General features: G+C 39.7%; 1 protein-coding gene across 1 annotated transcript; it reads right to left on the reverse strand.

The window, feature by feature from the left end:
* Nucleotides 1-10,954: 10,954 nt before the first annotated feature.
* SERPINA7 (serpin family A member 7) lies at nucleotides 10,955-16,330 on the reverse strand. Its single transcript, NM_174668.2, is given in 5 exon segments — nucleotides 10,955-11,152; nucleotides 11,681-11,828; nucleotides 12,531-12,804; nucleotides 13,844-14,476; nucleotides 16,304-16,330. Coding segments are annotated over 4 exon segments (1,236 nt in total). The 5' UTR covers nucleotides 14,460-14,476; nucleotides 16,304-16,330.
* Between the last annotated feature and the right edge of the window lie 8,653 nt (nucleotides 16,331-24,983).

Below are 24,983 nucleotides of genomic sequence, written 5' to 3' on the forward strand. Positions count from 1 at the left end.
GGGTTTCTCCAGGCAAGAACACTGGAGTGGGTTGCCATTTCCTTCTCCAATGCATGAAAGTGAAAAGTGAAAGTGAAGTCGCTCAGTCGTGTCCGACTCTTAGCAACCCCATGGACTGCAGCCCACCAGGCTCCTCTGTCCATGGGATTTTTCAGGCAAGAGTACTGGAGTGGGGTGCCATTGCCTTCTCCGCAACCAACACTATATAACAGCAAACTTATCCAAATCTTTTTTCTAGACATAATTAAGTCTCCCTTATTTCTTTCCTTCCTCACCCCCTGCCAACCTCTTTCCTTAATTGAGGCCATCTAAATCTGTTTGATTGGGTGAGAAGGAAACAACCTTAATCTGATCTTGCTGAGGACATTTGTTTAAGTTCAGTTCAGTTCAGTCAATCATGTCCAACTCTTTGCGACCCCATGGACTGGAGCACACCAGGCTTCCCTGTCCATCACCAACTCCCAGAGCTTGCTAAGGCTCATGTCTATCAAGTCTGTGATACCATCCAACCATCTCATCCTCTGTTGTTCCCTTCTCCTCCTGCCTTCAATGTTTCTCAGCATCAGGGTCTTTTCCAAGGAGTCAGTTCTTCACATCACGTGGCCAAAGTATTGGGGTTTCAGCCTCAGCATCAGTCCCTCCAATGAATAGTCAGGACTTATTTCCCTTAGGATTGACTGGTTAGATCTTTTTGTAGTCCAAGAGACTCTCAAGAGTCTTCTCCAACAACACAGTTCAAAAGCATCGTTTCTTTGGCACTCAGCTTTCTTTATAGTCCAACTCTCACATCCATACATGACTACTGGAAAAACCATAGCTTTGACTAGATGGACTTTGTCGGCAAAGTAATGTCTCTGCTTTTTAATATGCTGTCTAGTTTGGTCATAGTTTTTCTTCCAAAGAGCAAACGTCTTTTAATTTCAAGGCTGCAGTCACCACATGCAGTGATTTTGGAGCCCCCAAAAATAAAGTCTCTCACTGTTTCCATTGTTTCCCAATCTATTTGCCATGAAGTGATGGGACCGGGTGCCATGCTCTTAGTTTTGTGAATGTTGAGTTTTTAGCCAAGTTTTTCACTCTCCTCTTTCACTTTCATCAAGAGGCTCTTTAGTTCTTCTTTGCTTTCTGCCATATGGGTTGTGCCATCTGCATATCTGAGGTTATTGATATTTCTCCTGGAAATCTTGATTCCAGCTTGTGCTGCATCCAGCTCAGCATTTCACATGATGTACTCTGCATAGAAGTTAAACAAGCGGGGTGACAATATACAGCCTTGATGTACTCTTATTCTAATTTGGAACCAGTCTGTTGTTCCATGTCCAGTTCTAACCGTAGCTTCTTGACCTTCATACAGATTTGTCGGGGCGCAGGTCTGGTGATCTGGTATTCTTGAAGAATTTCGATCTCTTGAAGAATTTCCCACAGTTTTTTGTGACCCACACAGTCAAAGTCTTTGGCATAGTCAATAAAGCAGAAGTAGATGTTTTTTAGGAACTCTCTTGCTTTTTTGATGATCCAACAGATGTTGGCAATTTGATCTCTGGTTCCTCTGCCTTTTCTAAATCCAATTCGAACATCTGGAAGTTTACCGTTGTTGTACTGTTGAAGCCTGGATTGGAGAGTTTTGAGCATTACTTTGCTAGTGTGTCAGATGAGTGCAATTTTGTGGTAGTTTGAGCATTCTTTGGCATTGCCTTTCTTTGGGACTGGAATGAAAACTGACTTTTTCCAATCCTGTGGTCAGTACTGAGTTTTCCCAATTTGCTCACATATTGAGTGCAGCACTTTCACAGCATCACCTTTTAGGATTTGAAATAGCTCAACTGGAATTCCATCACCCCCACTAGCTTTGCTGCCAGTGATGCTTCCTAAGGCCCACTTGGCTTCCCATTCCAGGATGTGTGGCTTTAGGTGGGTGATCACACCATCGTGGTTATCTGGGTCACAGAGATCTTTTTTGTATAGTTCTTCTGTGTATCCTTGCCACCTCTTCTTAAGATCTTCTGCTGCTGTTAGGTCCCTACCATTTCTGTCCTTTATTGTGCCCATCTTTGCATGAAATGTTCCCTTGGTATCTCTAATTTTCTTGAAGATATCTCTGGTGTGAAAAGATATCTGTTTAAGGGAAGCCTTAATAAGCCATTTTTCTTCAAAGACATTTTTCTTTTTGAGTTAATTAAAACTTCATCTATTTGGAGTTAATTTTTGTATATAGTGTGAGGTAAGGATCCAACTTCTTTCTTTTGCATCCAAATATCCAGTTGTCACAACATCATGTGTCAAATAGACTATAATTTCTCATTGAATGAACTTGGGACTCTTGCCAAAATCAAGTCACCGTAGATGTATGGGTTCATTTCTAGACTCAAATTCTATTCCACTGATCCACATGTCTATCAACACCAGTATCACACTACTTTGATTACTGTAGCTTGGCATAGGTTTATGTGTAATTTCTAAATCTCTGTTCTTTTTCAAGATGTTTTGGGTACTCAGGATCCCTTGTACTTCCTTATGAATTTTAGGATCAGTTTTTCCATTTCTACAACAAAAGGAGGTTGGAATTTTGATTAGAATTGCATTTAATCTGTGGATCCATAATGGGTGAGTAATGCCAACTTAATAGTAAGTCTTCTAAACCATGAACCCAGGGTGACTTTCTATTAATTTATGTATTCTTTACTTTCTTTCAACAACATTGTATAGTTTCAATGTACAAGTCTTGCATTTTCTTAGCTAAGTTTATGCCTACATATTTTAATCTTTATGATGCTATTGTAAATGTTATTGTTTTCTTAATTTTCTTTCAGATTGTTTATTGCTAGTATATAGTGTAGATATACACCTGATTTTTGTATGTTGCTTTATATCCTACTATATAGCTGACCTCTTTTATTAGTTCCAGTGGTATCCTGTGGATTCTTTAGGGTTTCATCTGCAAATAGAGATAGTTTATTTCTTCCTTTGAAATTTATTTATTTATTTCCTTTTCTCACCTAATCCCTTTGGATGTAAATACCAGTAAAATATTGAATATAAGTGGTGAGATTAGGCATCCTTGTCTTTCTCCTGATTGGGGAGAGATGCTGCCAGTTTCTTGCTATTGACTATGGCATTAGCTCTGGGTTCTTAGTAAATGTCCTTTGTTATGTTGAGGAAGTTTCCTTTTATTCCTAACTGGTTGATTGCTTATATCATGAAAATGTGTTCAATTTTTCAAACACTTTCTATTATTGAGATGATTTTGTGTTTTTATTCATTCTATTAATATACAGTATTATATTGATTGAATTTTATATATTGAACCACCTTTGCTTTTCTGGGTTAAATCTCCTTTGGTATGGTGTATAATACTGTTTATATTTCCTGCATTCAGCTTACTAGAGTTTTGTTGAGAATATCTGCATCTATATAAATGATATTGGTATTTATTTTCTTTTTTTGTGATGTCTTTGTCTGGCCTTGGTATCAAGGCAATATTGGCCTAATAGGATAACTTAGGAAGTGTTCTTTCTTCTATATTATTCCAAGAGTTCAAAAAAAATTGATCTTAATTATTTTGTAGAAATTGGTAAAATTTGACAGTGAAGTCATCTGGGCCTGCACATTTTGGAATTTCTGTATGTAGCTATTATGACCATCTGCTCTAGTGTTTCATTTAAGGTTAAAGTTTTTATGTTGAATTTCTGTCTGGATGATCTATCCATTGATGTTAGTGAGGTGTAAAAGTCTGCTACTATTATTGTGTTACTGTCAATATCTCCTGTCAGTTCTACTAATAATTATCTTATATATTTGATGCTCCAATGCTAGGTGCATATATATTAATAACTTTCCAGAGTTTGGTAAAATTGATTTTGACAGAATTTACCAGTTTATTAGTTGTTTTTATGGAAGAATGGGCTTTTAAGACTCTATTCTACCATTTTCTATCTAAGGAGACTAAATGAGCCTTTTAAAAAATTTGTATTGGAGTATAGCTGATTCAAAATGTTATGTTAGCTTCTGCTGTATAGCGAAGTGAATCAGTTACACATATACATATATCCACTCTTTTTTAGATCATTTTCCCATATAGGTCATTACAGAGTATTCAGACAAGTTCCCTGTGCTATACAGTAGGTCCTTATGAGTTATCTCGTCTATATATAATAGTATATATATATATATCACACTCTCCCAATTTATCCTCCCCTTCCCCACTTCCCCCTAGTAACCCTACATAAATTTGTTTTCTACATCTTTGACTCTATTTCTGTTTTTAAAATAAGTTCATTGATACCATTAGATAACACGTATAAGTGATGTATGGCATTTGTCTTTCTGACTTACTTTGCTTAGTATTAAAATCTCTAGATCCATCCATGTTGTTGCAAATAGCATTATTTCATTCTTTATTATGGATGAGTAATATTTCCTTTTGTTTGTGTGTACGCACACACACACACACACACACACACACACACACATAAACTTCCATGTTCTGGCTATTGTAGATAGTAATGAGCTTTTTTTCTTAAAGACTCTTTCATCCTGAAGTCTTCTTATTTAGAATCCAGAAGTAATTAACATTTTAAATGCCACAAGATCACTGCTATAAACTGAATGTATCATACCCTCCAAACTTTATATGCTGAAACCTTAATCCACCATGTGACTATATATGGAGATAGAGCTTTTAGATTGTAATTGAGCAAAAAATTAACTATAAGGTTGAGGTCCTAATTTGCAGGATTTGAGGCTTTACAAGAAGAAGGAGATATCTCTCTCTTTCTACACACACACACACACACACACACAGAGGCTGTGTCAGGACAGAGTGAGAAGGTGGCTATCTATAAGCCAGGGGGCTAATATTTACTAGTATTCATTCCTACTGATTTTGATCTGGGACTTCTGGCCTCTAAAATTATGACAAAATTAATTTCTGTTGTGTAAGACACCCAATTGATGACATTTAGCAGACTAAGACATGTTTTGTTAGTGAGAAATGGGGCTATAGCAAATACCTTAAAATGTGGAAGTGGCTTTGAAACTGGGTAATGGGTAGAGGCTGGAAGAGTCGTATGATGAAATCTAGAAAGATGGAACATTAAGCTGATTCTAGTGAGGCCTCAGCAGGAAATGAGCAACATATGTAATGTATATGAGATTCATTGATTGATTTTATGGAACTGGATCACATGATTGTGGAAGCTGGCAAGTACAAAACTGGGGGACATGGTAGCAGAGTGGAGATTCAGGGAAGAGTTGATGTTGTAGTCTGTGCCAAAGGCAGTCCAGAGACAGAAAATTTTCTTCCTGTTCCTACAACTCTGGGCTCTCTAGGGTTGCAGAGCATGATCTCCAAACAAAAAGTACTTCTCCCATGAAAACCAACAAGAATCCCATTGCCTGGACACTTCAGGATTCTTTTTTCAGTGTATAACAAGCAAGAAGAGGAATCACTATCTGTTGTGGTCATCCTGCAGACACAGAGTGGACCCCTGCTCAAAATTTGTTTCAGATGTCAAGATTGGCAAACACACAAATTGTGAAAGTCTTGTTGCTTACATGGTAAGGATTTTTCAAGAGTCAGATTCTTTTGCTCACCCAAAATCACTTCAGAGATCAGAGAAATAAAACTGGCTTGAGATTTTTATGGTAAGTAGGGTATGGAGATTCTTTTGTGCATGCAGGGACCTGTGAAATTTAAACCTCCCATCAGCACCAAAGGAAGGAACACCTAGGTTTCTTGTAAGCTTGCCCAGATGTGGTACACAAGAGGAATAGGGCGAGGTGAGGCTTAAAAGATGCTAGCAGTCAAACATTAAAAAATGGATTCAGGGGATTTCCCTGGTGGTCCAGTGGTTAAGGCTCTGCCTTCCAATGCAGGGGTCACAGGTTTGATCTCTGGTCAGGGAATTAAGATCCCACATGCATTACAGGTGGCCAAAAAACAGGTTCAGACTATCACACCATCTAGACAAGGGAAGCTGACCCTCTATCAGGAGGAGGAAGAAATGTTACACAGTGGAAGCAAGCTAAATATGCTTGGGCACAAAGAAACAATCCACATGGTGCCTTTTGATATTCCTTTGACCAATTTTGATGGGGAATGGACATATGCAGTAACCTTGGCCAAAGAAGTGCTCTTGTCAGGGATGAGGGTCTCAGTCATGTTACCAAGTGAGGTACAGAAACCAGCTGAAGAGAGGAGAAATGTAGAATGGATAGTAGAGGACTCTGGAGGATCTCCTTCTTGGACTTAATATGAAAAAGTAGATTTTGGTAGCATTAGAAGTAGATTGTGTTGGACTTGGAAGTGTCCCATACATATTCCTCTTCAAGAAAGGACTTATTTTTTCAGATTCTAGTTGTCCAGTTAGTAGAAAGCCCTCAGTTTTCAGACCTTTCTAAGATAGTCTTAGTTGTAGAGAGATGTCTGGCCCGTATCCAATTACTGATTGAGGTGGTTGTGTGAAGGCCCATCCATTTCATTGCATCAGCTGCAAAGGCACTCCCTAATAAACATTGTGTATGTTGAAACTCAACATTCATAAAAAAACTAAGATCATGGCATCTGGTCCCATCACTTCATGGCAAATAGATGGGGAAAAAATGGAAACAGTGACAGATTTTATTTTCTTGGGCTCCAAAAATCACTGCAGACAGTGATTGCAGCCATGAAATTAAAAGAAGCTTGCTCCTTGGGAGGAAAGCTATGACAAATCTAAACAGTGTATTACAAAGCAGAGACATCACTTTGCCGACAGATGTCCATATAGTCAAAGCTATGGTTTGTCCAGTAGTCATGTACAGAACTGAGAATTTGACCATAAAGAAGGCTGAGCACTGAAGAACTGATGCTTTTGAATTGGGTGCTGGAGAAGAGTCCTGAGAGTCCCTTGGACTGCAAGGGGATCAAACCTGCCAATTCTAAAGGAAATAAACCCGGAATATTCATTGGAAGGACTATTGCTGAAGCTGAAGGTCCAATACTTTGGCCACCTGATGCAAAAAGCTGACTCATTGGAAAAGACCCTGATGCTGGGAAAGACTGAAGGCAAAAAGAGAAGGGGCTGGCAGAGGATGAGCTGCTTAGATGGCATCACCTACTCAACGGACATGAATCTGAGCAAACTGAGAGATAGTGAAGGACAGGAAAACCTGGTGTGCTCCAGTCCATGGGATCTCAAAGATTCAGACACAACTTAGTGACTGAACAACAACAATGATGAACTCTGTCTTCTTCCTGGAGAATATAACCTGCAGCATCCCAACTAGTGCTACCAATTTCTGTATGACTTGGAATAAGGCTAGTGTTATGGACGGGATATATGTGTTCCTCCCATTCATATGTTGAAGGCCTGTCTCGGCAGTGTGACTATATATGGACTAAGGAAGTAATTAAGGCTAAATGAGGTGGCCAGAGTGGGCACCTTTTCTGATAAGACTAGTGTTCTTATAAGAAGAGATACCTAAAAGCTCAGTGGCTCTTCCCACACACAAGTATGCATGAGAGAAAAAGGCATGAGAGCACATGGCACAAAGGCTTCAACTAGGAAGAAAGATTTCAACAGAAATGTGATTTGCCAGCACCTTGATCACAGATCTCTAGCCTTCACAACCGAGAGAAAAAAAAGTTTCTCTTATTTAAGCCAGTTTGTGGTGTTATTATGGCAGTCTGATCAGACTAATACAGCCAGGCTGCTTAGTAAATATTCTCACAATAAATCTAATTCTTAAAGAAGACAGAAATTTATTTCTAGTCACTTAATCATCAGCAATAAAAATTTTAGGTCAGTGGCCACCTCTCTTCCATGTAGGTATTTAGATATCAAGGTCTTTTCCATTTTGTTTTACTGCAAAAGCAGAATTTTTAACCTGGAGTCCAGAAAAACTTCAAGGATGTTTAAGGATAAAGTCTTGAGAACCTATACATTTGTTTATGAAAAATCTCATCTATAATTTTACCAACCTCCAACCAAAATTTAGCATTTTGTTCATTTATAAATGTGGGCCACAAACCACAGTAGTGGCCACTGTACCTGTGATTTTTGTCACAAAGTTCACATAATTTCAAAGCACATTATTATTGTTGGAGATATCTTGAAATATCACATACTTCCTATTACTTTGGAAAGAATGTTTTCATTATACCACTTATAAGATCTAATTAATACATTGTAGTTGAAGCACACATATCACCACATTAGTAATTTCAATTGCATTATTTTTATAATTATATTTCAATATTACTGATGGCCTTTGTAATGCTAAATTTTTTGACATTTAAAATACTACTCTGAAAAGAGGCCCATATATTGCACCATGCTAAGGAGCTCTTCATCTTCCTGGTCATCAAACTATTAATAGATCATGAGTAAGTCCACAATCCAGTTCAAATGAGATGGAAAAAGAATGAAAGAGGTACCCGACTTATTGTAAAGCCCTGACCAGTAAACATCACACCACACCTATACTCATATTCCATTGATGAGAACTTAGTCTCATGGGCACCCTTAATTGTAAGAAAGGCTAAGAAATGTAATATATTAGGGAAGACTTGTGTCTATGATTCTATTACAATGGAGAAAGGAAAACAGAGTTAATTAACTTCATGCAATCTATGCCACTACTCTTTTGTACCTTGTCCCCCTGCAAGTTTTCTCCCTTTTGTTCTAAGAGTTTAATCATAGATTTTTATTGGGTTTTTCTGTGTGGAGAGATTTGTTTTCTCCTTTCTGCTCCATTTTTAATAATGTGTATTTCTTTTTCTTATCTTGCTGTATTCACTGGGATCTCCAGGGTAATGTTTAATAGGAACAATAATAAAGTATTTGCCTTTTTTCCCGATTTAGTAAAAATTCTGCTGTGAACTTTTACTGCTAAATGATATATTGGTATAGGTATTTTATGATTAACCCTTATGAAATTAAGGAATTTATATTTTAGTCTTGGTTTGCTAGAATAAACTGAGATTTATAAGGTAAATAGTGACCATCCTTCATGATCCAGTTGAGACTTATTCTCTAATAAGATACATGAACTACTAGAAAGATAGTGTCTTCATAATTCCCAACTTACAACTGGAGAAACTGATATTTCTCTCAAAACAATTTCTGATTGAACTAATTTGGGGAGGTTTAGAGAGGGAAATGTATGGCATTTACTCAGGTCTCTGGAGGTAGGGCCTGAGCTAGAAAAGCATATCTGCAAATCAGGAGACCCACACTATAATCTTGGCTCTGGCCTTAAGTTACTGGCTAATGTTGACCAACAAGAATAACAATTAATATTTATAAGGCTTTTTATCAAACATCTGGGCTTCCCAGTTGGTGCTAGTGGTAAAGAACCCACCTGCCAATGCAGAAGATGTAAGAGACTCAGGTTCAATTCCTGGGTCAGGAAGATCCCCTGGAGGAGGGCATGGCAACCCACTCCAGTATTCTTGCCTGGAGAATTCCATGGACAGTCCATGGAGTCACAAACAGTCAGACACGACTGAGCAGCCAACATTTTCCTTATCAGATGTCTGGCTCTGTGATGAGAACATTACATGCATTATAGCAGGAATGTTCACAAAATCCTGATGACATGGATATCATTAGTGCTCCCATTTTAAAGATGAGGAAAACAAAGTGAAGGGTTTAAGTACCTTGTTCAAGATCACAAAACAATATAAACAGCAAATCCAGAATTGTAATTAACCTCAGTGAAACCAAACTGCATGTTAGCAATGATTTTTCTGTCCTATAAATCACCTTTCCTGTCTGGACTTCCAACTTATTATCCATAAAACCAAAATGTAAGCTATACCAGGAGTAAGCAAACCTTCATCCAAATTGTCTAGTAAAACACTAGAATGCTTATGGGCTATATACTTTTCTAAACATGTATATTTATTTCAACCTGAAAGTGCAATATTTGCAAAGGCACTTATGCACTTGTCATTATTTCCCTGTCACTGAAGAATTGCACCTTAGAGCTGGAATTTCACATACTACATCATTGACAGTCACTGTACTATTTGTGTGTACTGAATTCTAATCCTGGGGCTTTGAATGCATATTGTCTGAGATGAAGTCTAGTTTAGTAGATGGGGGTAGAAGAACATGAACAGACAAGGGGAAGTTGCTGAAGCATCTGAGAACAGGGAGGTATCAAACTTCAGTAAAACTAACCAGGAGATTTATACTTAAGCAAGTGGGACAGGGGTACAACTTTTAGAAAGGGGTCTGATTAGAATACAGAAAAGGAAGGGCTATGAGTTATAATATAAATGAATCACTTTCCTTCTCCCCTCCCAGCTTATAAATTAGCAATAAGAAAACATTTTTTAGGGGCAAGGTGGGCTTGTACAGTGAAGTTCATCTTTGTCTCTCTTGCTTTTTTGTACCATGCTTGTTAGGTTACAAAAGCTACATCCCTACCAGTAGCTCTCAGTCGGTGACTCAGCCCTGTAGTGAAAACATCTTTTTACAAGCCACCAGTGGCAGTCTGGCAAGAACGCAGAGAACAGTTTTGATTAGGTGGGAAGAAGGAGGTTGAAAAGTTCATATATAATCCACTGCGTTTATGCTGCTTAATATTCGTTGTACTTTTTATTGGAATCATGGGGTATGAGGACTTGACCTTCATTTCAACTATTTGCCAAGAGGGCAGAAGACAGGGCATTTGTCAGCCCAGTAAAATTCCTTGGAGCTGACTAATTGGGATGGGAGTGGATGTTCTGACAAAGAGGAACACATTGACATGGGGCCTTCCTGTGCTTTGGATACTGAGCCACTCACTGACTATCTGAACACACGAGTGGCCTCTTTCACACCCGGTGTAGTTCAGCTAGGGTCCAACCTCCACCCCTGCACAAAGGAAAGCATGTCCAAGCCCATATCGGTCGCATCAGGCTATACTATTTATTCATTTCTCATTGCAATAAGCACATGAAATTAGCCAATAGCCTCTTTCCCAACTACACTTCCGTTGGGTCCACAACTTTCCCTAGAAAGAGAATACTCCTAGTGTTTTTCTCCAATATCAACAACAGGAAAGATCTATCAAATTGGATGATAGGATGAAGAAGAGTTGTCTCAGGCTGATTCAGGAATCTGACTTCAGGAACGGCTTCAGTTCCCTTTTCACCAATGTAAAACATAGCCTTGTGGGCAACCTGTTGGGGGAGAACAAACACTGCTGATCCCCTGAAGAAACAGGAAATGACTTTGAAAAGTTTAGAAGTAGGGAAGTAGAAGAAAGGATGGGACTACCCCTTCACTATACTGTGTTGATGGTGCTTGAATACGAAAGACACTAGTCTAAGTGTAGTTAATGAATCTCTGCTGACTTTAGAACTTGCTGTCAAGGGACAACCTTTTATTCATGGCTTTCTGACTAGAAGTCATTTATTAAGCTTTCTCCTGCCCCTGCCACCTCCTCAAGAACTGTATTCCATCAGAGTCAATTCTAATGATTAAGTTCTTCCATCAGAATCATTTTAGAACATGAAAGTCGAGGATGGAAGTAAATGTTACAATGACTTGTTTTGGGGGTAATGAGAATGGCCCTGGAGTAAATCTGGCCTAGGAAGTTATTCTGCCTCTATAGGCTTCAGAATCATCACCAATAAAATGAGAGATCTGAATTAACTGCTTGTCAATGGCCCTTACATCTCATATATTAAAGGACTCTATCAACTTACATTGGAAACTTTAAGACCATTGTCCTTTGTGAGTCCAGAAAAATCAGCATTGTCAGCAAAAGCATCCTGGATGCCCATCTTCAGAAGGATGTCTCCAAGGTCATATGTGGCAGAAATGGAAAACTTTGGAACAAATAAATCAACCCACCTGTGGGGAAAGGAAGAGGGAACATATGGCTATTAAAACACCAAGCTCATGATTCCCTCCCTTTCTGTCTCCTTGGTATGGTCTTGGATTCTGCTCCTTCCCTAGGTATTGATAACCACTACTATGCAGGTAACACGTGATACCAAAACCTTAGAAGTTATCCTAGAAGGAATGCTCTCTGGTTCAGCCCATTTGGGACTGCGGCAATGGAAGTTGGAAGATGTGACCCACTTATAATAAAAAACAAACATCTCTAGGGATATTCACAGAAGTTAGGATGTCAAAGGCATGAATGTCAATTCGTAGTACCAGGGGAATTTCATGGATTTCCATCTAACACTTCTAGTGCAGTATGGAACAACTATCAATATCTTACCCATCCCCCAAGCTCCAGCTGGACTCTGGGAAAGCATTTTACTAGCTGGCTGACTTTGTATAGTTCATTTCATTTTTCTAGTCCCAACTTCTTCATTTGAAAAATTCTTATAATATTATCTCCTTTGCAGGTTTATTGATGAGTTTAGATGAAATAATGTATGTAAAGTACCCAGCAAAGGGATTGGCAAAGAGGATCTCCTCACTATACTTTAGTGGTCATCACACAGCTCTTAAGTGATTCAGAGTGTTTCTCCTGCCTCTGGGTTTCTTCTGAACTTAGCCTTATGCCCACCCTCCACTTTTCACATCATCTAAGATGTTTACCCCTTCCGCAGTAAGCGGTTCCACTTCTTCAGTGTTTTAGATGACATGGCCCCTTCCACCCACTCCATCTGACCCTCCTTGGGAAGGACAAAGAGTGCCAGAGCATTCTTGCTGTAGTCCATTTGCAGCACTGTGCAGTTCAGCTCTGTATCCACCAGGTGATAGTATTGTTCCATCTGGTGCATCATGGGCACTTGCACTGTTGTGGTCTTGTCCACTAAGAAGCTGGAACCCTCTTCTGTCTTGGATGGATCAAAAGGATTTGCCCACTGGGCTTAAAATACAAAGAGGAGAGAGTTTGTTTTAAACTTGTATTAGCGCCAATGTGAAGCTCTCCATCAGTCATCTAATCTAGTAATGAATACCACCACAGAGGTAGGTAACTTCTGTCAACCAGTTTTAAAAATGAGTAACTGAGAATCAGGGAGAGATAGTGGTCTCCCAGGTAGCTGGTGGCAGAGCCAGGAGTCACACCCAGGGCTGTTGTACTCCATGTTCAACAGATGTTCCGTCTGTGTTCAAAATCACTATACTTACACTAAACCCATCAGAGCCACAGTTTCCTCTTCCGTAAAAAGGTATAAGCACATCCAACACACAGGATGAAATGAGACAACAGATCTGTTCTGCCGTTTTATCCGTCTACAAGTGTGTGATTTGTGGCCAAGAATCGTTCTCTCTTCCACCAAACATGGCTGACATGTGCTGTAGAACCAGGAGAAATCATTTGGGCACAGCACCTTCAGAAAAGAGTCACATGATTCTTGTTGTTACAAGAACCAGCTTTAGAATCAGACAAACCTGGGTGGGAATACCAGCTCTGAAATTTATTAACTGTGAAGATTAGATGAGACAATGTGTGTCAACCACACATGTAGCATGGAGCTTGGTATATAGTGGGTACATAGTACGTGATAGAAGTCTTCAAGTAACATGCCCAAGAATGAACAGCAAGTGAGGGTCACAATAAGGTTTAAACCTAATTCTGTTTACCTGCCAAGTGCAAGCTTGTCTCACCTCACCAAATCTTCTGGAAATCATCCTTTAGCTAAATGTGAGCTGGGTGTTCAAACCATTGTAACTCCTCATCTCTCTGAATGTTGCCTCTCCCTAGAGATTTCCTTGTTTCATCCACAGAGCTATGTGTCCCTCCGGGAATATCCAAAATTACACACATCTGTATCCAATGGAACAGGTCTCCGTGGTACGAGAGACACCCGCTAATGCCAGTGAGAAGATACCATGAGCTCCCTTCCAGTGCCCCATCAAATTACTGGAACATTGAACTAGAAATTGACATCTTAGAACCTTACCTTTAAAGCAAAGATAGTTCACCAGGACCGTGATGGTGTTCGGTTTGAGGTCTTGGATTAGGCCCACAATTTTCCCTTTGGTTTGCTTCTCCACATGACTATTGATCTCCTGCTGGGCTGCAGAAACATTGGAGAAGTCGGTAGAAAAGACTTCAGTCTCATAGAGGTTCTTGACATCATCCAAGAACTTTTCCAGCGGTTTCAGCTGCTTCCCAATGAAAAGGGCATTTCCCATCTGTAATTCCAGCTCCTTCTTTGGAAAATTCAGTGAACAGATCAGGTGCTGGAAGCCCTGCTGGATCTCTGCCACTGGGGTGTCTGTAAGGTTGAACCCCAAGCCTTCCAGGATTTGAGTTTGGGTGCTGGAGCAGGCCCCAAGGGAGAGCATGGCCAATCCTGCAGAGATGCTCACAGGGGAAAAGAAGATGTTCTGATCTGGAATCTCCACAGTGAACCTCCGGTACAGGTTGAATGCAAAGTCAGCATTGATAGATGACATCTTATAGAGAGTGGCATTTTGTTGGGGGGAAAGGCAGGAGGTTATTTTGCCTTCACAGCTGTTAGGTGGTGCACAATGAAGCCCAAGTATCAAGAGAACCAGAGAGAACAGTGGCATTTTGGAAGGAAGGTAATCTATAAGAGATGAGGTGAGAAAACCATTGGGGAATCTTAGCTGGATGAAAACTCTGAATCAGAAACATGTAATAATCACGCATCGTGATTAGTAAAACAGTAGAAAATATTTAATGGTGTGCTCACCAAGGCCTATGGGGACGCTTTTCTCTCCTGAGAAACTAATGACACATCTAATAGGAACAGGAAATAGGTTCCTGGGGCCACAGAAATAGTGGCAAGGATTGTCATTCAGATGTAATAGTGACATATGAAAATTCTGGGAGTAAACTGAATTTATGGAAATTGAATTATTTTTTATTTGAACTAGAGGCAACCTTTTGGAGTGAAAAGAATCTTAAGATAACATTAGCCCTCTTCTGCTTACATTATTTTTTATATTAATATATAAGAATTTTAGATTTTTTAAAAAAATATAAATTTATTTATTTTAATTGGAGGTTAATTATTTTACAATATTGTATTGGTTTTGCCATACATCAACATGAACCCGCCACAGGTATAGATTTTTTTTTTTATTTTGGCATTTTTCTTAAGATAAAATCTATGAGAGGTGAGATGAGAGAAAGCTTGTACTTTTCTTTGAATAAAAGACTAAAGGAGGGATTTCCATCGTGGTTCACTAGTTCAAACTCCGCCCTTCCACTGCAAGGGGCACAGATTTGATCGCTGACAAGGGAACTAATATCCTGCTTGCCATGCTGTGTGGCCAGAAAAAAAAGGGGGAGAAATAATTTTCACAAGAAAAATATGTTTAGTTAGAATGGAAGGGTGGTAGTTTATGGAGCCATGTACATGATCATGAGCTGAAATTAATACATTCATGCAACATATGGAAAGTATAGGAATATTTCTAAATAACAGGAAAATGAAAGTGTAAATTTTTGCATTTGAGATCTCTGTCACCATCAGTATAATACAGAGTCATTTCTAAGTTGCAAGACATCTAAACACTATCATTCTTATATTCATTCACGTTATATTTTTAATTATCAGAGCAGCAATCAGAAAATATGATGTAAGATTCTCTGAGCCTGAAAGAGTACAAGACAGAAGAGTATGGGTGTCAGCTGTGAAATCCAATGACCATGGACAGGAGTGATATGAAGAAAGAAATAGTCCTCTATTTTCTTCCTAAGTGATCTTGTCCACTTCCAGGAACTAAACTGCCATAGCACAAAACTACATACTGTATTACAGTGTTCTTTTATATTCTCAGTCATTTGTCCAGCTGCCTACTGCATGTATCCACTAGAATGTTCCACACATACCTCAGTTTCAATTTGGAAATCTGTTTCCTAATGTAAACACATCATCTCCTTGACCCTCAAGGCTGCTTCTTCATCTTCATTCCATATCACTATCTACTGAGGCTCCCATGCCAGAAACCTGGGCGTCATCTTAGGGGTTTCTTCATTCTTCATCCCCTACATCTAATGACTTATGATGCTCTATGAGTGGTACCTTCTAAATACCTCTCAAAACTGTTCCTTTCTCTCCCTTTCTGCTGCCACTGCCTCAGTTTATGGACTAAATTACCACTGTGCCACCTGGGAAGCCTAAACTCTTTCACCATCTCCTAGAAAGTCACATAGCCTTCAATCTCTCCCAATCCAACACCCTGCTTATATCCCTCTGTCCAATATCCATGTTGTCACCGAAGTCCTTTTTCTAAAAAAGTCACAGAGGCTAGTAGGGGGTCAATTATCAGAGGATCACACTTAGACCTTGGCCTCTAGAATTAACAATCCGAAGCTCATGATTATTTGGAATTCTGACTTGCTGACAGAAATGCTCAAAGTTCCAAAAGAGGAAAAAAGTACTTACAGCACATGCCCAAGAAGCCACTTGCATATCTCAGAAAGCAAAATCTTTCCATTTTTATAATGTTCCCTCCTCTATTGCAAAAGTAGAGTGTTCTTAGTTACTCATTAACACCAGGCATTAGCCCTGGGATGATAGTTTCAAAGCTGATGTACAGAACCAAGGCCAAAAAGAACAAAGTGAAAAATGATAAGAATGGAACTTTGAATGATTGCTTTGCTGTCACATCTTTCAACTATAACAAGAGAGGAAAAGGATGGTCAGAGCTGGTAGGGTCTGAGTTTGTGTCTTTTCAGCAGGCAGAATGAGGACCAGAGGCAAAATTGCCAAGAGGCAGCAGGACAGACCGTTTTCCCTATCACGGCTGGGATCAGCAGCATTTTAAAGGAAAGGTACACACAGGCTGAGACTGGGTGAACCTCTTTAATGGGTGCTATAGAAATTATTTACACATTGGCTTGGAGGAGATCGTGTCAAAAGTAGCTTCCAACTCCAGATTTCTGATGCTGGACACATCTATGTCTGCTCAGGGAAAAATCAGTCCTGTCCTCAGGTCACTAAAATCTCCTGTTCCATCCCTTGGGCCACAGGACCCTAAAAAGGATGCAGAAGGAGCCAAGGAGAATGGAATCAAAGGTTTCATTGTTCAATATGCACTATGTACTGAAATGTGTGCTGCAAAGAAGCAAAGGGAGCTAAGAGCACTGGACTCACTCAGCAGACCTGAGTTCAACCTAGCCTCTGCCAATTTCTAGATCTAGTGGTAGAAGTAGTATTAGCAGTAGTCATAGTAGCAGCAGCAGCAACTCCAGAGTATTTAGCATGTGCAGGGTGTGATGTGAAGCATCTAATTTCAGACACTGGCTGCTTCAGGACTACATTAAGGATGTGTATATGTTAAGATTGGGGTGATTGTTGGGGGAATGGGAGTTAGTTTGAGATAAGCTTAGATCACAGTCTATGGTGGGACTTGAAAGCCAAGTTAAATAGTGCAAACTTTACCTAAAGGGAATTAGAAAGCCACTGGGGGATTTTGACAAGGCAGTGACTAGACAGAGGGTGATAGTATGGTGACATCGTTTCTTCTTAAGCAAACATCGATAGAGCTCCTACTGTGTGGAGATGACCACACTTAGCACTGGGATTTCAAGAGAGACTGCCAACTATCAGTTTTCTGAACCCAAGGGATCTTTCTAACTACCTGACACCCACTGCGCAAACTGAACAGAAGATGGTACACCTCACACACAGGATGGTCACGGGTGCATTTGTCCCGCCACAAGGCAATGGAAAGCTCAGAGCTCCCAACACTGAGGTTAGTTCATACTCACTCCTGGTATACAACATATAATCTACTGTCAATATTTGCTCTCAGTATTTGCTCTCAGTATAATCTACTCTCAGTATTTGCTTCCGACGAAACAGACTGTCTAGAAAGAAAATTTCCAAAGTTGCGCCCTCTAGCGTCCTAGTCAGGCAATAGCACGGCTTATTTTCTGTATCTGATTCAGCTGAGCTTTGCTAGCAGGCAGCAACTGCAGGATCTGCTGACACATGAGAAGGGCAACCCTCCCCCACCCCCACAGACTCCCCTATTCTGCCTTCTGGAGTCCTGTGCTCCTGTCATGCCTTTGCTATATAAGAGTTGTGTAATTTGGGGAAAGTAACTTAACATCCCTGAACCTCAGTTTCCTCTCCTTTGTAGTGAAATGATATGGGCTTCCCTGATAGCTCAGTCGGTAAAGAATCCGCCTGCAATGCAGGAGACCCCAGTTTGATGTCTGGGTCGGGAAGATCAGCTGGAGAAGGAATAGGCTACCCACTCCAGTATTCTTGGGCTTCCATTGTGGCTCGGCTGGTAAAGAACCTGCCCGCAAAGCGGGAAACCTAGGTTCGACCCCTGGGTTGGGAAGATCCCCTAGAGAAGGGAAAGGCTACCCACTCCAGTATTCTGGCCTTAAGAATTCCATGGACTGAAGTCCATGGGTTCACAAAGAGTCGGACACGACTAAGCGACTTTCACTACTACGTTTATAGTGAAATGGTAACAATCCCCATATCATGTGGTTATCAGAAGTATTAAATAAAATTTAGAGATGCTGTCTGGAAGCTCCTATATTGTACTTGGCACATAGGAGGGATCCAGAAACTGTTAATTCTCTTCCTCTTCATCTATTATCTTGATTCTCTTCCCCCACCCCAAATCTCCATAGTTCTGTCCTCCACCTCCCTCTCATTCCTGACTATTGTTCAGTTCTGCATTCTGGAAATACATTCTCCCTAAGATGAAATTGATTGATTGTTAATTTGCAAGATATTCTTTAAAACTTACATTTAAAACAATTGTTTCAGTCTTGTATAAAGCTGCTGGAACTAGCACATTGAATACAGAATCTCTAGGAAGTGCAGCCATATCAATAAACTCAACTAAATCCAGAAATATGTCTCTCTCTTATAATTCAGAGGACTCTGAGTAGTCAAAGCAATCTTGAAAACGAAGAACAAAGTTGGAGATATCACACTCCATGGTTTCAAACTATACTATGAATTTATAATAATCAAAACTATATGGCACTGGCACAAAAACAGACATATAGATATCAATGGAACAGAACAGACAGCCCAGAAATAAGCCTATTTTTATATGGCCAATTAGTTTATAACAGAGGAGCCAAGAATATACAGTGGGGAGAACACAGTGTCTCTAATAAATGGTGTTTTGAAAACTGAACAGCCACATGCCAAAGAGTGAGATCAAAGTTGTTTAAAAACAAATGTAATACCCGAAACCATAAAACTAGAAAAAAACATAGGCAATGTGTAGTTTGACATCAGTCATAGTGACAATTTTTTTTGGATTTGTTTCCTCATGTAAAGGAAACAAAAGCAAAAGTAACTAAACAGTACTATATCAAAGTAAAAAGGTTTTGTACAGTGAAGGAAACTGATAGATTACAGTGAACAATATCAGAATCATGATATCCAAAGAAGATTTAACTTCAGGATCAGGGACCAGGCTTAGTCACACAGAGCTTTTTTGTGTGGCAGAAGTTTTATTACAGTGGAAAAGGACAGAGAAAGCTTCTGACATAGACATTGGAAGGGAGACAGAGTGTGCCCCCCTCACAAATCTTAGCAAGGCCTTATATACTTTTTCCAGACTCACTCCCACAACATACATCTTAAATTAATAAGATTAGAACTAACAATAGAAAGGTCTAACCAGACCCACTCCCTGGAGAAGGAAATGGCAACCCACTTCAGTGTTCTTGCCTGGAAAATTCCTTGGACAGAGAGCCTAGTAAGCTACAGTCCATGGGGTTGCAAAGAGTCAGACACAACTGAATGACTTCAGTTTTAAGGACTTCCCTGGTGGCTGAGACGGTAAAGCGTCTGCCTACAGTGCAGGAGACCCGGGTTCGATCCTTGGGTCGGGAAGATCCCCTGGAGAAGGAAACGGCAACCCGCTCCAGTATTCTTGCTTGGAAAATCCCATGAACGGAAGAGCCTGATAGGCTACAGTCCATGGGGTCGCAAAGAGTGGGACAGGACTGAGTGACTTCACTATCACTACTATCACTAACCAGACCCACTCCCACATAAGATAACAGGATTAGTCAAAAGGTTCTTGTTAAGAAGGAGAAACGTGTCCTCAAGCAAGATACATTTGTTGTTATATAATCCTTAGTACAGAACTTAAGGAAAAAAATGCCCTTGAGCCATTAGCTCTGAGCTTAAAGAAACAATGTTTTATGTGACTAAAACAAAGGGATGCAGAAAAAAGTTTGTCTTTTTCTCCTCCTTGAGAACTCTGGACCCCTTTCTCCTCCTCGAGAGCCCCGGACTCCTTATCAACCTACCTAAGAGTTAACTCTCTCAAAGCTATCAATAAAACCAAAAGGCAACATACTGAATGGGAGAAGATATTTGCAAATACTATCTCCATTTAGGAGTTAATATCTAAAATATACACTAAACTCATGCAGCTCAATATATAAAAAATAATATAGTTCAGGATGGGGGACACATGTATACCCATGGCTGATTCATGTCAGTGTATGGCAAAAACCACTACAATATTGTAAAGTAATTAGCCTCCAATTAAAATTAATTAATTAATTTAAAAAATAATATGAATAAAAATTGAGCAGAAAATTTGAATAGACATTTTCCAAAGGAAGACATACATATAGCCAAAAGATACATGAAAAGATGCTCAACACCCCTAATCATCAGGGAATTGCAATTCAAAACTAAAATGAGTTATCACCACATACCTATCAGAATGGCCATTATCAACAAGACAACAAAAAACAAATGTTGGTGAGAATATGGAGAAAAAAGAACCTTAATGAACCATTGGTGGAAATGGAAATTTGTACAGCCATGATGGAAAGCAGTACACAGATTCCTCAAAAAAACTAAAAACAGAACTATCATCAGTTCAGTTCAGTTCAGTCACTCAGTCGTGTCCAACTCTTTGTGACCCCATGAATTGCAGCACGCCAGGCCTCCCTATCCATCACCAACTCCCGGAGTTCACTCAAACTCACATCCATCAAGTCGGTGATGCCATCCAGCCATCTCATCCTCTGTCGTCCCCTTCTCCTCCTGCCCCCAATCCCTCCCAGCATCAGAGTCTTTTCCAATGAGTCAACTCTTCTCATGAGGTGGCCAAAGTACTGGAGTTTCAGCTTTAGCATCAATCCAGCAATTACACTTTAGCATATTTATTTAAAAGAAAAAACCCCCACTAATTTGAAAGATATATGCAAGTCAGTGTTCCTTGCAGCACTATTTAAAATAGCTAAGAAATAGAAGCAAACTAAGTATCCATTGATAAATGAATGAGTAATGGCAGAAAGTGAAGAGGAACTAAAAAGCCTCTTGATGAAAGTGAAAGTGGAGAGTGAAAAAGTTGGCTTAAAGCTCAACATTCAGAAAACGAAGATCATGGCATCCAGTCCCACCACTTCATGGGAAATAGATGGGGAAACAGTGGAAACTGTCAGACTTCATTTTTCTGGGCTCCAAAATCACTGCAGATGGTGACTGCAGCCATGAAATTAAAAGACACTTGCTCCTTGGAAGGAAAGTTATGACCAACCTAGATAGCATATTCAAAAGCAGAGACATTACTTTGCCAACAAAGGTTCGTCTAGTCAAGGCTATGGTTTTTCCTGTGGTCATGTATGGATGTGAGAGTTGGACTGTGAAGAAGGCTGAGCACCGAAGAATTGATGCTTTCGAACTGTGGTGTTGGAGAAGACTCTTGAGAGTCCCTTGGACTGCAAGGAGATCCAACCAGTCCATTTTGAAGGAGATCAGCCCTGGGATTTCTTTGGAAGGAATGATGCTAAAGCTGAAACTCCAGTACTTTGGCCACCTCATGCGAAGAGTTGACTCATTGGAAAAGACTCTGATGCTGAGAGGGATTGGGGGCAAGAGGAGAAGAGGATGACAGAGGATGAGATGGCTGGATGGCATCACTGACTCGATGGAGGTGAGTCTCAGTGAACTCCGGGAGTTGGTGATGGACAGAGAGGCCTGGTGTGCTGCAATTCATGGGGTCACAAAGAGTCGGACACGACTGAGTGACTGATTTGATCTGAAAGATGTTGTATTTATGTATATAATACCATCTTACTTAGCCTTAAACAAGCATGAAATCTTGCCATTTGCAGCAACATTGATGGAACCTGAGGACATTATGTTAAGTGAAATAAGTCAGGCAGAAAAAGATAAAACTCTCTGATCTTACTTACATGTGAAATGTTTTTAAATAAACAAAAGACAAACAGACTCATAGTTACAGAGAACAAACTGGTGATTAACAGAGAGGACAATGGTAGGGGATTGAGCCAAATAGGAGAAGGAGATTCAGAGGTACAACCTTTAGTTATAAATTAAGTAAGTCTCAGATGTGTAATATACAGCATAAGGAATATTGTCAATAATGTTGCAATAATATTATGATGGCAGATGTTTGCTACACTTATTGTGGTTTTTACTTTTCAATGTGTATAAACGTTGACTCACTATGTCATACACTTGAAACTCATATGATTTTGTACATCAAGTATATTTCAATTTAAAAGGGAGAGAGGGAGAGAAACAACAGAAGCCATAATACAAAATTAAAAAAAAAAAAAAAAAACCAAAAAACCTGTCAGTATTGTCAACCAACAACACAAGAGAAGATTCTACACATGGATATCACTAGATAGTCAATAACAAAATCAGATTGATTATATTCTTTGCAGCCAAAGACAGAGAATCTCTAAATAGTCAGCAAAAACAAGACCGTGAGCTGACTGTGGCTCAGATCATGAACTCCTTATTGCAAAATTCAGACTTTAAATGAAGAAAGTAGGTAAAACCACTAGACCATTCAGGTATGATCTAAATAAAATCCCTTACAATTATACAGTGGAAGTGACAAATAGATTCAAGGGATTAGATCTGATACAGTGCCTGAAGAAGTATGGATGGAGGTTGTGACATTGAACAGGAGGCAGTGATCAAGACCATTCTCAAGAAAATAAATGCAACAAGGTAAAATGGTTGTCTGAGGAGGCCTCACAAATAGCTAAGAGGTTCTTTAGTTCTTCTTCACTTTCTGCCAAAAGGGTGGTGTCATCTGTGTATCTGATGCTATTGATATTTCTAAAATATCAAACAGAAGAAGAGAAGTGAAAGGCAAAGGAGAAAAGGAAAAATATACCCATTTGAATGCTGAGTTCCAAAGAATATCAAGGAGAGATAAGAAAGCCTTCCTCAGTGATCAATGCAAAGAAATAGAGGAAAACAATAGAATGGGGAAAGACTAGATATCTCTTCAAAAAAAATTATAGATACCAAGGGAACACAAAGATGGGCATAATAAAGGACAGATATGGTATGGGCCTAACAGCAGAAGATCTTAAGAAGCGGTGGCAAGAATATACAGAACTATACAAAAAAGATCTTCATGACCCAGATAACCACGATTGTCTGATCACTCACCTAGAGCCAGACATTCTGCAATGTGAAGTCAAGTGTTAGGAAGCATCACTACCAACAAAGCTAGTGGAGGTGATGGAATTCCAGTTGCTCTATTTCAAATCCTAAAAGATGATGCTGTGAAAGGGCTACACTCAATATGCCAGCAAGTTGGGAAAACTCAGCAGTAGCCCTGGGACTAGAAAAGTTCAATTTTCATTCCAATTCCAAAGAAAGGCAATGCCAAAGAATGCTCAAACTACTGCACAATTGCACTCATCTCACACGCTAGCAAAGTAATGCTCAAAATTCTCCAAGCCAGGCTTCAACAGTACGTGAACCATGAACTTCCAGATGTTCAAGCTGGATTTAGAAAAGTCAGAGGAAGCAGAGATCAAATTGCCAACATCCATTGGATCGTCAAAAAAGCAAGAGAATTCCAGAAAGACACCTACTTCTGCTTTATTGACTACGTCAAATCTTTTGACTGCATGGATCACAACAAATTGTGGAAAATTCTTCGAGAGATGGGAATACCAGACCACCAGATCTGCTTCCTGACAAATCTGTATGCAGGTCAAGAAGCTACAGTTAGAACTGGACATGGAACAACAGACTGGTTCCAAATTGGGAAAGGAGTATGTCAAGGCTGTATATTGTCACCCTGCTTATTTAACTTCTATGCAGAATACATCAAGTGAAATGCCGGGCTGGATGAAGCACAAGCTGGAATCAAGATTGCCGGGAGAAACATCAATAACTTCAGATACACAGATGACATCACCTGTATGGCAGAAAGCAAAGAAGAGCTAAAGAATCTCTTTATCACAGTGAAAGAGGAGAGTGAAAAAGCTGGCTTAAAACTCAACATTCAGAAAACTAAGATCATGGCATCTAGTCCCATTAATTCATGGCAAATAGATTGGTAAACAATGGAAACAATGACAGATTTTATTTTCTTGGGCTCCAAAATCACTGCAGATGGTGACTGCAGCCATGAAAATAAATGACACTTGATCTTTGGAATTAAGATCTATGACCAAACTAGACAGCATATTAAAAAGCAGAGACATTACTTTGCCAACAAAGGTCTGCCTCGTCAAAGCTATGGTTTTTCCAGTAGTCATGTATGGATGTGAGTTGGACTATAAAGAAAGATGAGCACTGAAGAGTTGATGCTTTTAACTGTGGTGCTGTAGAAGACTCTTAAGAGACCCTTGGACTGCAAGGAGATCCAACCAGTACATCCTAAAGGAAATCATCCCTGAATATTCATTGGAAGGACTGATGCTGAAGCTGAAACTCCAATATTTTGGCCACTTGATGTGAAGAACTAACTCATTTGAAAAAACCCTGATGCTGGGAAAGATTGAGGGTGGGAGAAGAGGACTACAGAGGATGAGATGGTTGGATGGCATCACCAATTCAATGAACATAAGTTTGAGCAAGCTCCGGGATTTGGTGATGGACAGGGATACCTGGCATGCTGCAGTCCATGGGGTCACAAAGATTTGGAGACGACTGAGCAACCTAACTGAATTGACTGGCTGTCAATCGATAATCCCAAATCAAGCAAAGTGATTTTTCAAGAATAAAGGTGAAATAAGCACATTCCAGACAAACAAAAGCTTAAAGAATTTGTTGCTAGCACACCTGCCCTATAGGGACTGCTAAAGGAAGTTCTTCAGGCTGACAATGGGTG

Source organism: Bos taurus, chromosome X (genome assembly GCF_002263795.3).
Source record: "Bos taurus isolate L1 Dominette 01449 registration number 42190680 breed Hereford chromosome X, ARS-UCD2.0, whole genome shotgun sequence".
NCBI lineage: Eukaryota > Metazoa > Chordata > Mammalia > Artiodactyla > Bovidae > Bos > Bos taurus.